Source organism: Pan troglodytes, chromosome 10 (assembly GCF_028858775.2).
Source record: "Pan troglodytes isolate AG18354 chromosome 10, NHGRI_mPanTro3-v2.0_pri, whole genome shotgun sequence".
NCBI lineage: Eukaryota > Metazoa > Chordata > Mammalia > Primates > Hominidae > Pan > Pan troglodytes.
The window spans coordinates 128,161,310-128,173,421 of record NC_072408.2 but is presented as its reverse complement, the minus strand read 5'-3'; the positions used below and the strand labels follow the sequence as shown (position 1 = coordinate 128,173,421).

The 12,112-nt window shown below is 42.4% G+C and overlaps 1 protein-coding gene across 2 annotated transcripts in view; it reads left to right on the top strand.

The window, feature by feature from the left end:
* The window catches only part of ANAPC5 (anaphase promoting complex subunit 5), a 44,499-nt gene that overhangs the window by 12,280 nt on the left and 20,107 nt on the right, over nucleotides 1-12,112 (top strand). The window contains exons 6-10 of one of the 2 annotated variants that reach the window (XM_003952336.6): nucleotides 2,878-2,979; nucleotides 4,547-4,737; nucleotides 8,843-8,924; nucleotides 9,600-9,689; nucleotides 11,808-11,950. In XM_003952336.6, coding sequence (XP_003952385.1) covers nucleotides 2,878-2,979; nucleotides 4,547-4,737; nucleotides 8,843-8,924; nucleotides 9,600-9,689; nucleotides 11,808-11,950 — 608 coding nt within the window. Of the gene's footprint in view, nucleotides 1-2,877; nucleotides 2,980-4,546; nucleotides 4,738-8,842; nucleotides 8,925-9,599; nucleotides 9,690-11,768; nucleotides 11,951-12,112 lie in introns of both variants that reach the window. The other variant, XM_001166076.4, reaches the window with a different exon arrangement.

The following is a 12,112-nucleotide window of genomic DNA, read 5'->3' as shown; positions in this document are numbered from 1 at the left end:
TCGGCTCACTGCAACCTCTGCCTCCCGGGTTCAAGCGATTCTCCTGCCTCAGCCTCCTAAGTAGCTGGGATTAGAGGTGCCTGCCACCACAGCTGCCTAATTTTTTGTATTTTTAGTAGAGATGGGATTTTGCCATGTTGGGCAGGCTGGTCTCAAACACCTGACCTCAGGTGATCTGCCCACCTCGGCGTCCCAAAGTGCTGGGATTACAGGCGTGAGCCACTGCGCCTGGCCAGAGCTTTCTAACATAAAAGCTGTGGAATACTTCAGAGGCTGAGGCAGGAGAATCGCTTGAACCTGGGGAGTGGAGGTTGCAGTGAGCCGAGATCACACCACTGCACTCCAGCCTGGGCCACAAGAACGACACTCCATCTGGGAAAAAAAAACAAAAACAAAAAAACTGGAAGAAAACATGTAGGAGAAGATAATTTGATTTTCAGAATAAAAATTGAAAGCATCTCCATGTCAGGACTTGTTTTAACATAATTAACAGGCAAACAGGATGGGCGTGGCAGCTTACGCCTGTAATCCCAGCAATCTGGAAGGCCAAGGTGGGTGGATCATTTGAGGTCAGGAGTTCGAGACCAGCCTGACCAACATGGTGAAACCCCGTCTCTATTAAAACACAAAAATTAGCTGATGTGGTGGCGTGTGCCTGTCGTCCCAGCTACTTGGGAGGCTGAAGCAGAAGAATCGCTTGAACCCATGAGGCGGAGTTTGCAGTGAGCCAAGATTTCGCCACTGTACTTCAGCTTGTGCAACAGAGCGAGACTCCTTCTCAAAAAGAAATAAAATTAAAAAATTAAAAGGCAAATAACAAAGGTGTTCTTGGGCTCCAATACTTTGGGAAAAAGTATTTACAATAAATATGACAGTGAAAGTTTAGATTTTGGTTTTGGTTTAGAAATCATATTTTCAGGCCGGGTACAGTGGCTCATGCCTATAATCCCAGCACTTTGGGAGGCAGAGGCAGGTGGATCACCTGAGGTCAGGAGTTTGAGACCACCCTGGCCAACATGGAGAAGCACTGTCTCTACTGAAAATACAAAAAATTAGCCAGATGTGATGGTGGATGCTTGTAATCCCAGCTACTTGGGATGCTGAGGCAGAAGAATCACTTGAACCTGAGAGGTGGAGGTTGCAGTGAGCCAAGATTGTGCCACTGCACTCCAGCCTTGGCGACAGAGCAAGACTCTGTCTCAAAAAAAAAAAAAAAAAAGAAAAAAAATCATATTTGATGATGAGACAAAGTTTACAATATAAAATGAAAAGAACAGGAAATAAAGTTACATATCATATTCTGATTTTGTTAAAAATATAATGTGTGTATACACATTATATAAATTTGGAATACACCCTGTATTATAAACATATATTGTGATTTTGTTAAAAATGTAATGTATATACAATATATGTTTACAATACAGGGTATATTGTAAATTTATATAATATGTATACACATATTTTTAACAAAATCAGAATATGATATGTAACATATATACACACATACAGAACAAAGACTAGGATAATATACACTAAAGTATTAATAGCGTTATTTCTGGGTAGTGAGATTGCAGAAGATTTTTGTTTTCTTCTGTAGGTTTTCTATATTTTTGGAATAATTTTTCCCCATACTACACCTACATAATAATTTGTTTTTTGTTTTGTTTTGTTTTGTTTTTTTGAGACTGAGTCTTGCCCTGTCACCCAGGCTGGAGTGCAGTGGCGTGATTTCGGCTCACTGTAATCTCTGCCTCCCGGGTTCAAGTGATTCTCCTGCCTCAGCCTCCCGAGTAGCTAGGATTACAGGTGTGCGCCACCACACCCGGCTAATGTTTTGTATCTTTAGTAGAGACAGGGTTTCACTATGTTGGCCAGGCTGGTCTCCAACTCCTGACCTCATTATCTGCCCGCCTCGGCCTCCCAAAGTGCTGGGATTACAGGTGTGAGCCACCACGCCTGGCCAATAATTTTCTATAATGACATAAATTAACAATGGAATTAGAAATTATTTTTACTTAAAAAAAATTTTTTTTTAAGAAATTATTTTTAAATAGAGATGAGGTCTCAGTATATTGCCCAGGTTGTTCTTGAACTCCTGGGCTCAAGCGATACTCCTGCCTCAGCCTCTGCCTCCCAAAGTGCTGGGATTACAGGCATCAACCACCACACCCTGCCCTTAGAAATTACTTTACTTATAGAAAAACTCATCTAGGTAAAATTGGAGTTAAGTGTCTATAACCTAGTTAAATGTAAACATTTAATTTGTAGCTAACTTTCTACATATTTTATATAATTGTTGCTGATATCATCCATATGAAACAAATAAGTAGAGCTGGGGCAAGCCACCTGGCTCCCATAAGGCCCCATACAGGCACTGGAAATACAAGAAGCAAACACATTACCTGCCTGGAAGGAGCTTACAGTCTGGGGTGGGGTCAGATTGGCAATTTTACTATAGTTTGATAGTGCCACAGGAGGGGTAAGTGCAGAGGGCTTATGGGAGCATGGAGGGGCTTATAGGATCTCACCTTCATCTAGAAGGTGACAGAAGCAGGTGGCCCAGAGGATGAGCTAGGCATGGGCGTCGGTTTGCTCAGCTTTGGGTAGTATATGGCTGGGGAGCGATGGGTGGGAGGCTTGGTGTTTCTGGAAGAGGAAACAGTGTTGTAGATGGTCAAGAGGAGAGCATGTGGCAGGGTCCACCTTCAGTGTCACCTAGAGTGAGGGAAGGCCAGCCAAGGCTGGTGAGATGAGGGGCCAGAGCCTGAAGGGACCCCTGTAGAAAAGAAAATAATCAGGTGATGCTAGTTAGTATATCTTTTCATATGTTTATTGACCCTTTCTTTCTACTGAGTTACCATTTTTAAATTTCAGGCTTCTTTGCTAAAGAATGATGAGACTAAGGCCCTCACTCCAGCTTCCTTGCAGAAGGAATTAAACAATTTGTTGAAATTTAATCCTGATTTTGCTGAAGCGGTAAGTCTTTCCCAGAATTTGTTGCTGTGTTGGAAAGGAATGACAAGGCAACTTTTTTTGTTTGTTTGTTTTTGGAAACAGAGTCTTACTCTGTTGCCAGGCTGGAGTGCAGTGGCACGATCTTGGCTCACTGCAACCTCCGACTCCCTGGTTCAAGTGATTCTCCTGCCTCAGCCTCCCAAGTAGCTGGGATTACAGGCACGTGCCACCACGCCAAGCTAATTTTTGTATTTTTAGTAGAGATGGGGTTTCACCATGTTGGCCAGGATGGTCTTGATCTCCTGACCTCATGATCTGCCCGCGTCGGCCTCCCAAAGTGTTGGGATTACAGGCGTGAGCCACTGCGCCTGGCCAAGGCTACTTTTTATATTGAGTAGCTGTGCAAATGAGAATCAGCCCATTGGCCCAGGTTCTTGAAGGAAATCGTGTTCTTGGTAGGCAGACAACTCGGTATAGGTTGCAAAGCTCCTCCCTCCCTCCCCGGGCCATAGGCGATTTCTTCTTACTCTTGATGTTCTCTTTCAGTCATCATCCTCCTGATGTTGTAAAGTTTGGACTGGAGATAATATACTAGACTGATGCAAAAAACAGTGTTTGTTTGTTTGTTTTGGAGACTGAGTTTCGCTCTTGTTGCCCAGGCTGGCGTGCAGTGGTGCGATCTTGGCTCACTGCAACCTCTGCCTCCCGGGTTCTCAGTGATTCTCCTGCCTCAGCCTCTCGAGTAGCTGGGAGTACAGGCACACGCCACAATGCTCAGCTAATTTTTTGTATTTTTAGTAGAGACGGGGTTTCACCATGTTGGCCAGGCTGGTCTCGAACTCCTGACCTCGGGTGATCCACCCTCCTCGGCCTCCCAAAGTGCTGGGATTACAGGCATGAGCCATCACGCCCAGCCTAAATGACAGTTTTGAGGCTGAAAAACTCTTTTCCTTTCTCTCCTTTTGTCAGTGTTTATTTTTAAAGTTCTAATAATTCCATTCCTTAATGGATTTTTTACTCGGAAAGTTTTCTTAAATAGTATTTGGATTTTCCATCTGACTTTGGGTGCAGAAATATATCTATTTTGCTTCCTAGTAACTGAGATCTGCCTGTTAGGGAAGTTTCAGTGATTAAAAAAAAAATGAAAATAATTAACTTAGTAAACTAGTAAGTCTCAGTGTGTTTTAACTTGTACATTAATAAAACTTAATTTTATAATTTGTATATGAATTCAGGTTTTAGGATCTTTAATTCTGAACACTCAGTTTTCCTCAATATTTGAACTAGGTAAGGCCCAGTATTCTCATCTATCACTCATGTAACCAGTGGCATAGTGGAGTATATTTGAGATAAAACTGACACAAATACTAATGGAACTCCCATTTTTAATTTGTGGACTCCCTCTAAGGGGAATGTGTCTTGAAGCTGTTGTATTCTGCCTCTAGGGAGAAGATTAAGCTAAACTATGACCATCTTATTAGAAGGGTATGGGATACACTAGTGTTTGTAGACAGTGGAACTCTCTGCAGTTGTCTTACACCAGAGATATTTACAGCGTTTAAAATACATTGATTATTTCTTGTTTTAGCATTATCTCAGCTACTTAAACAACCTCCGTGTCCAAGATGTTTTCAGTTCAACACACAGTCTCCTCCATTATTTTGATCGTCTGATTCTTACCGGAGCCGAAAGCAAAAGTAATGGGGAAGAGGGCTATGGCCGGAGCTTGAGATACGCCGCTCTGAATCTTGCCGCCCTGCACTGCCGCTTCGGTCACTAGTAAGTTTATAGACCTTTCTCCTTGCGCAAATTGAAGGAACCGATGACAATAAAAAGTCTGCTGTTTGGCCTGGTGCGGTGGCTCACGCCTATAGTCCCAGCACTTTGGGAGGCCAAGGCGGGTGGATCACGTGAGGTCAGGAGTTCAAGACCAGCCTGGCCAAAATGGTGACACCCCATCTCTACTAAAAATACAAAAATTAGCCAGGTGTGGTGGCAGGTGCCTGTAGTCCCAGCTACTCAGGAGGCTGAGGCAGGAGAATCGCTTGAACCCGGGAGGTGGAGGTTGCAGTGAGCTGAGAGCACGCCATTGCACTCCAGCCTGGGCAACAAGAGTGAAACTCCGTCTTAAAAAAAAAGGAAAAAAAAATAAAGATTTGCTATTTTGGGAGAAAAGAAAAGGGAAAAGAAATGGAAGAAATGAATTCTCAAATGTTAATTGTGATGCATTTTTTAAAAATGTATTTTTAAAAAAGAAGATAGGAAAGCAGCTCATCAACCTGGACTAGTCAGTAACTTCCATAGAGGGAACCTTATTGGCACTGGAACAGTTTATGAAACCTTCTGCCTAAATAGTCTGCCCCCTAGTGTCACTATGTAACATTGCCGTCTTAGTGCCTAGCCTCTTTCATTACTTCTAAGAACAACAGGCCGTTCAGTGAAAAGGAAATTAGGTCATTAGGCCAGAGAGTCCCTAAAGGATTTTTTGGAGGTAAAAATGGGGATGCAGAAGCTATTTTTAGTATTTCAAAAAGCCAGAAGGCAGTTGTACCTTTACTGGATGAAAGACTACATAGGCTTACTAAAAGTCAGGTTTGCTTTCAGGTAGAATTCAGGCTGCTCAGTCAGGTGACACTGGTTTATACTGTTGCCTCAGTGTGCCTCTGTTTTTAATGAATAGAAATAGGAAAATCGATCAATTATGTTTTAGTAAATAGAATTAAGTAGATAAAACAACTTTCAAAACATGGAGGCTATCTTGGAAATAATGAAATAATGTAAATAATGGTGAAAGTTGGGAAATTACTAATTCAAAGATCCCTTCACCCCCCCACCTGCCCTGTGGCTTTTTACCAGTTGAGAGAAGTGTGGTCTTTGCTACAGGCATCCTTCTATACAGACTATAGCGTGTATTAATGGGAGCATAGTGTTCACAGTTCAATAATGGAGACATCTATCCCTTTCTCTGTGTCAGGCAGCACCTAGGGAATTCTTTTTATCTCTGGTTGTCAGGTTTTTGTTTTTGTTTTTAAGAGACAAGGTCTCACTCAGTCACCCAGGCTGGAGTGCAGTAGTATGATCATAGCTAACTGTAACCTCAAACTCATGGGCTCAAGCAAGCAGTCCATCTCAGCCTCCTAGCTGTGACTACAGGCATGTACCACAATGCCCAGCTACTTTTTTTAAAAATTATTTTTTGTAGAGGTAGGATCTTGCTTTGTTACCCAGGCTGGTTTCAAACTCCTGGCTTCCAGCAATCCTCCCACCTTGGCCTTCCAAAGTGCTGGGATTACAAGCATGAGCCACTGGGCCAACCCAGTTGTGAGGCTTTAAAAGGGATGTAGACAAGCTGAAGCTTGTGTGGGGAGGGAACAGTCTCAGGGTGTTGAGACATTCAAAGCCATATCATATAAGTAATGTGGGAGGGATGTGAGACATGTTTAGCCTGGAAAAAAATGACTTATCCAAGCATGTGTTTGACATCTTCATGTAGTGAAAAGTCATGTGAAAAGAGCTTAGATTGATTGAGGGTATGGCTACGGGAGAAGATTGAGAGCTGGTAAGTAAGTGTAGGTTAAAGGACAAAATATTTCTGCTCATTATAAGGAAACAGTTTCCCCTTATTGAACCCTCTGAGGAAGGTGTCAGTGAGGTGCTGAGGCCTAGACCAAAGATGTTATTAAGGGTATTCAAACATCAGATTGATAGTTGTACCCAAAAATATTTAAGACTCCTCAAAACTCCATGATTTTTGCAACATTCCATGATATCTTGTAATAACTAACTTCTTTTGGTCTTCCCACATTTAATAACCTCTCGATCAGAGCCTTTCTTTTTTTATGTACTCAAAAATAATAGAAATGCCATTTTTAATATTTACCAATAACCTATTTAACTTAGTAAGGAACTGCTTCCCCTGGGGGTTAGAAATTTGTACACAGCCTTCTGGATACAAATAATCTTTATTTAATTAATTAATTAATTTGTTTTTTGAGATGGAGTCTTGCTCTGTTGCCCAGGCTGGAGTGCAGTGGCTCGATCTCGACTCACTGCCATCTCGCCACCTGGGTTCAGGTAAAAAATTCTCCTGTCTCAGCTTCCCGAGTAGCTGGGACTACAGGTGCATGCCACCATGCCCAGCTAATTTTTGTATTTTTAGTAGAGATGGAGTTTCACCATATTGGTGAGGATGGTCTCGAACTCCTGACCTCAGGTGATCCACCTGCCTCGGCCTCCCAAAGTTCTGGGATTACAGGCGTGAGCCACTGCGCCCAGCCACAAATAATATTTTGATGAACAGAATTTCTTCTTTTTATTTTTAAAAATATAGAGACAAGGTTTTGCTATGTTGCCCAGGTTGTTCTTGAACGCCTGGTCTCAAGTGATCCTCCCACCTTGGCCTCCCAAAGTGCTGGGATTATAGGCATAAGCTACTGCACCCATCTCAGAATTTGTCTATGTTTACAATATTATCAATGGGTAGACAGCTAATTGCACAGAATATAAATGAGGAGAGGTAGATTTTTATTAATGTGTACATTTTCCTTAATTCCTGATTTACTCAGGCCCAGGCTTCTTTGTTTCTGGTCTTAGATCTATGGGCCTGTGTAAATCTTTGTCACTTAGCTAAAAGGATTTCTTGAAAATCCTTGTAGTTGTTTATTGAGCATTTACTGTGTACTAGGCACTATTGTAGGTACTAGGGATACAGCAGTGAAAAAGAAAAAAAAAAAAACCTTGTTATAGAGCTTATATCAGGGGAAATAGGGAATAAACAACGCTAAGCATAGTTGTAATATCTCAGATAGTGATAGACCAGGATAAGAGGTTAGAAAGTGAAGGTGAAGTGCTCTTGTTTTCCTGAGTAACACTCTTACTCCAGATACATATACAGGTCACTCAACTCCTTCAATTTGTAAATCTCTGGTTAAATAGAAAGGTAGCAGATCAGCCCTCCTTGATCTCTGCCAACTTAATATTTGAACAGAGATTTAAAGGAAAAAATATTACAGAAGTGGGAATCCTCAAAATACTTTCTAAAACTAGCTTTGGGCTGGGCACCATAGCTCATGCCTATAATCCCAGCACTTTGGGAGGCCAAAGAAGGAGGATCGCTTGAGGCCAGGAGTTGGAGACCAGCCTGGGGAACACAGTGAGACTTTATCTCTTAAAAAAATTAGCTGGGCATGGTGATATGAGCCTGTAGTCCCAGTTACTTGGGAGGCTGAGGCAGGAGGATCGCCTGAGGCCAGAAGTTTACCAGCCTGGGGAACATAGTGAGACTCTATATCTATTTTTAAAAAAATTAGCCGACCAAGCATGGTGGTGAGTGCCTTAGTCCCAGCTACTCAGGAGGCTGAGGTCCATCACCTGAGTCCAGGAATTCAAGGCTGCAGTGAGCTAGGATTGTGCCACTGTACTCCAACCTGGGTGACAGAGGGAGACCCTGTCTCAAACAAACAAACAAACAAACATAAAAGTGATTTTGAAAAAATGATAAAAGTAACAAATGCACATAGTAAGTAAAAAGGTCAAATAATGTAGGAGAGAATGCCATGAAAAGTAAAATATTATATCCTCTCCTTGCCCTTCCCCTCAGCAGTGGACCTTTAAAATAAACATCTTAGAAGCGGAGATAAAAGCCTTTGCTTTATGCCCTTTTCGTAGCAATTCCCCTTAGAAGAGACATGTCCTATATTTCCACTGTCAGTGTTTTCTGCTGCTAGGGTTGGGGCACGCCTCTGAGAGAATAAGCCCAGAAATAGTTACAGCTTCCAACCCAGAGACCTGCATTTGGATGACTGTGTACAGATGACTTCCTGCTATGGTTGCTTATGCATGTTTGTGATTATTAATGGGATATTAATGTTTAGTCTGTCATTAGTCAACAGGCAGAGCTCGCCCTGCAGGAGGCAATTAGGATTGCCCAGGAGTCCAACGATCACGTGTGTCTCCAGCACTGTTTGGTGAGGCCATCCTCTGGTCTTGGGAGTTTTGTTCACGGGTTGAATTGGCCTTCACAAGGCCCCGTTGAATTGTGTTGTTTTGCAGTTGGAGCAGAGATCTTCAGCAGCAAAAGGAAACAAGTTAGGTGGTCATGGGAATTCAGAAAGGGCAACTTATCTTTACTTACCTTTCTTAATTCATGACATCTGTTTTGCTTTTGGCATATATCTGCTCTACAAAGTTTAATGCAACTTGCCATGAAAGAAGAGAAACCTTTATCACATTTAGCACTGGCATTAACAAAAGATGTATACTACACTTAGTAACTGGGTGAGATGTTGTCCTGTAATAGCAAAATCACCAGGGCAAGTGGAACACAGAAGCTACTTGACAAGCACCTGAGAATCTTATTTCTCCATTGAAGGCCATATAGGAGCTTCATGCTTTTTTTCTGAAACACCTGCCACTCAGTGGCTGTCAGGTGAAGCAGAACAATGACTCATTTATTTCAGCCTGGTTTTAATGATGTTGATATGTTTGACAGGTCTTATTGAGATTCTTGATATTTCTTGAAAGAGTATTTGAGAGGATTCATTTTGTCCCTTTTAAATTCTTTCTTATGACCACATTGATATTTCACTAGAACATCAGCCATTGCCACTGTTATGATATATTTTGATGATTTCTCTTGCCAGAGCTGGCTTTATGTGCTGGGGCAGAAGAGATCCGATAGCTATGTTCTGCTGGAGCATTCTGTGAAGAAGGCAGTACATTTTGGGTTACCGGTAAGGCTCATCTTTCTGTGAGATTGTTTCCATAAATGGTCGAGCCTTTGTCTCTTTTTCTGCCCACCTCTGTCATTAACCAGCGATAGATTTAGAATGGGTTTCAAAGTGTGGTTTTATTCTTGGCAGTTTCATATGACTTTAATTATTAATCAGACCACTAAATTCTGTGTGGTAGGTTTCTCTCTGTTCCCTGTATCCTAATAACATCTGTGGAAATTCCCTTTACCAATTTGATAAGAGATCGTTGTTTAGTTTATTGAGCAACATTAATTTAGCACATAGTCACTTAGAAAAATTTTAGCAAAGGCTTATTTTTAAACCAGGGATTGGTGAACTTTCCCACCCTTGGGCCAAATCTGGCTTTCTGCCTACTTAGGGGCTTCAGGCTGAGTGGATTTTACATTTTTAAGTGATTGCAGAAAAAAAAAATCAACAACAGAGAAGAAATACGTGACAGAAACCAAGTGTGGCCTGAAAAATCGAAATTATTTACTCTCTGGCCCTTTACACAACAAGTTTGCTGATCCTTGTTTTAAACAATAAACAAAGCCAGGAACCAGTAAGCCTGACAGGCAGATTTGTCCTTTCTCGTTCTGAGTGATAGGGAAGGCCGTGAATTATAGTCCTCAATGACATACACAGAGGGGCATTGAAAAGGCTTATCTGGCTGGGCGTGGTGGCTCACACCTGTAATCCCAGCACTTTGGGAGGCCGGGGTGGGTGGATCACCTGAGGTCAGGAGTTCGAGACTAGCCTGGCCAACATGGTGAAACCCTCTCTCTACTAAAAATACAAAATTAGCTGGGTGTGGTGGGACATGCCTGTGATCCCAGCTACTTAGGAGGCTGAGGCAGGAGAGTCGCTTGAACCTGGGAGGTGGAGATTGCAGTGAGCCGAGATTGTGCCATTGCACTCCAGCCTGGACAACAAGAATGAAATTCCATCTCAAAAAAAAAAAAAAGGAAGCACAAGCTTGGAGAACCTTATTCTCTCTCAGAAACACCCATTGAAAACTAGACCATAGGCAGTGGGATTGCTTAAGCATTCTGTCTTATGAAGTTTGTGACAGACTTCAGTAAAATGGAAAGTAATTACAGGTAGTAATTTAATGTATACACTTTAAAATCGGCCTGGCATGGTGGCTCACGCCTATAATCCCTTTGGGAGGTCGAGGCGGGTGGATCGTGAGGTCAGGAGTTTGAGACCAGCCTGACCATTATGGTGAAAGCTCGTCTCTACTAAAAATACAAACATTAGCCGGGCGTGGTGGTGGGCGCCTGTAGTCCCAGCTACTCTGGAGGCTGAGGCAGAAGAATTGCTTGAACCTGGGAGGCGGAGTTTGCAGTGAGCCGAGATTGCTGCACTGCACTCCAGCCTGGGCGACAGAGCAAGACTCCGTCTCAAAAACAACCCTAAAACCAAAAAACAAATCTGTAGCTTGTCCATTGATTCACACCTGGGAAAGAAACTTATATGTACAGAATTGATTATAATGACAAAAGTGGCTCCTTGAAGTAAGCGCAGGCTTAACTACAATTTTTGCCATGAATTTAAGCTGGCATTTTTTAGTTGAGCTTTCATCCTTGAAGATGACACAAAAAGTTAATGACAAGATAATTTTGTTGCTCATGATAGGCATCCTTTTTTGATCTCCTATTACATATGTGCGCAGCACTGTTTGACATCTATTATTTCATTGTAATCCTTACGATAATTCTTTATGATAGGTTTGATGCCCATTTTACAGATGAGGAAGCTGAGGCTTAGCTAAGAAGCTAAGTGACTGGCCCTAAGTCACACAGTAAGTAGCAGAGGCAGTGTTTAAGTCCAGGTCCATCTAATGCTAAAGCCCTGCTGGCTCTTTCCCGTGTACCCTCTGCCTCTCTCCCAGACCCAGTTTTTCAGGAACACATCTCGTATGGCTCAGGGTTAAGGCCAGGTTATAGGTACTTTCCTTTTAAATAGTGCTGTCACTGTGCATGTGCTGAAATGTGAAATCCACCACATTTCTGAAGAGCAAAACAAATTCTGTCATGTAATCTCTATCTTGGGTCGTGGGTATATCTGTCCCCTTAGTACCTCGCCTCCCTGGGAATACAGTCCCTTGTTCAACAGAGAGCTTTTGCTGGGAAGACGGCAAACAAGCTGATGGATGCCCTAAAGGACTCCGACCTCCTGCACTGGAAACACAGCCTGTCAGAGCTCATCGATATCAGCATCGCACAGAAAACGGCCATCTGGAGGCTGTATGGCCGCAGGTAGGTCTCCCAAGGCCCTGGGGGTGTGAATTCTTTAGAGAGAAGCAGGAGCTAGCAAGCTGGTTCTGTGAAAGGCCATACATACAAGATTTACCTGCCTTGGATAGATGTTGTTCCTGCAGGGGATTAGACAAAATGTTTTATAGTCTAAAACATTTTGTA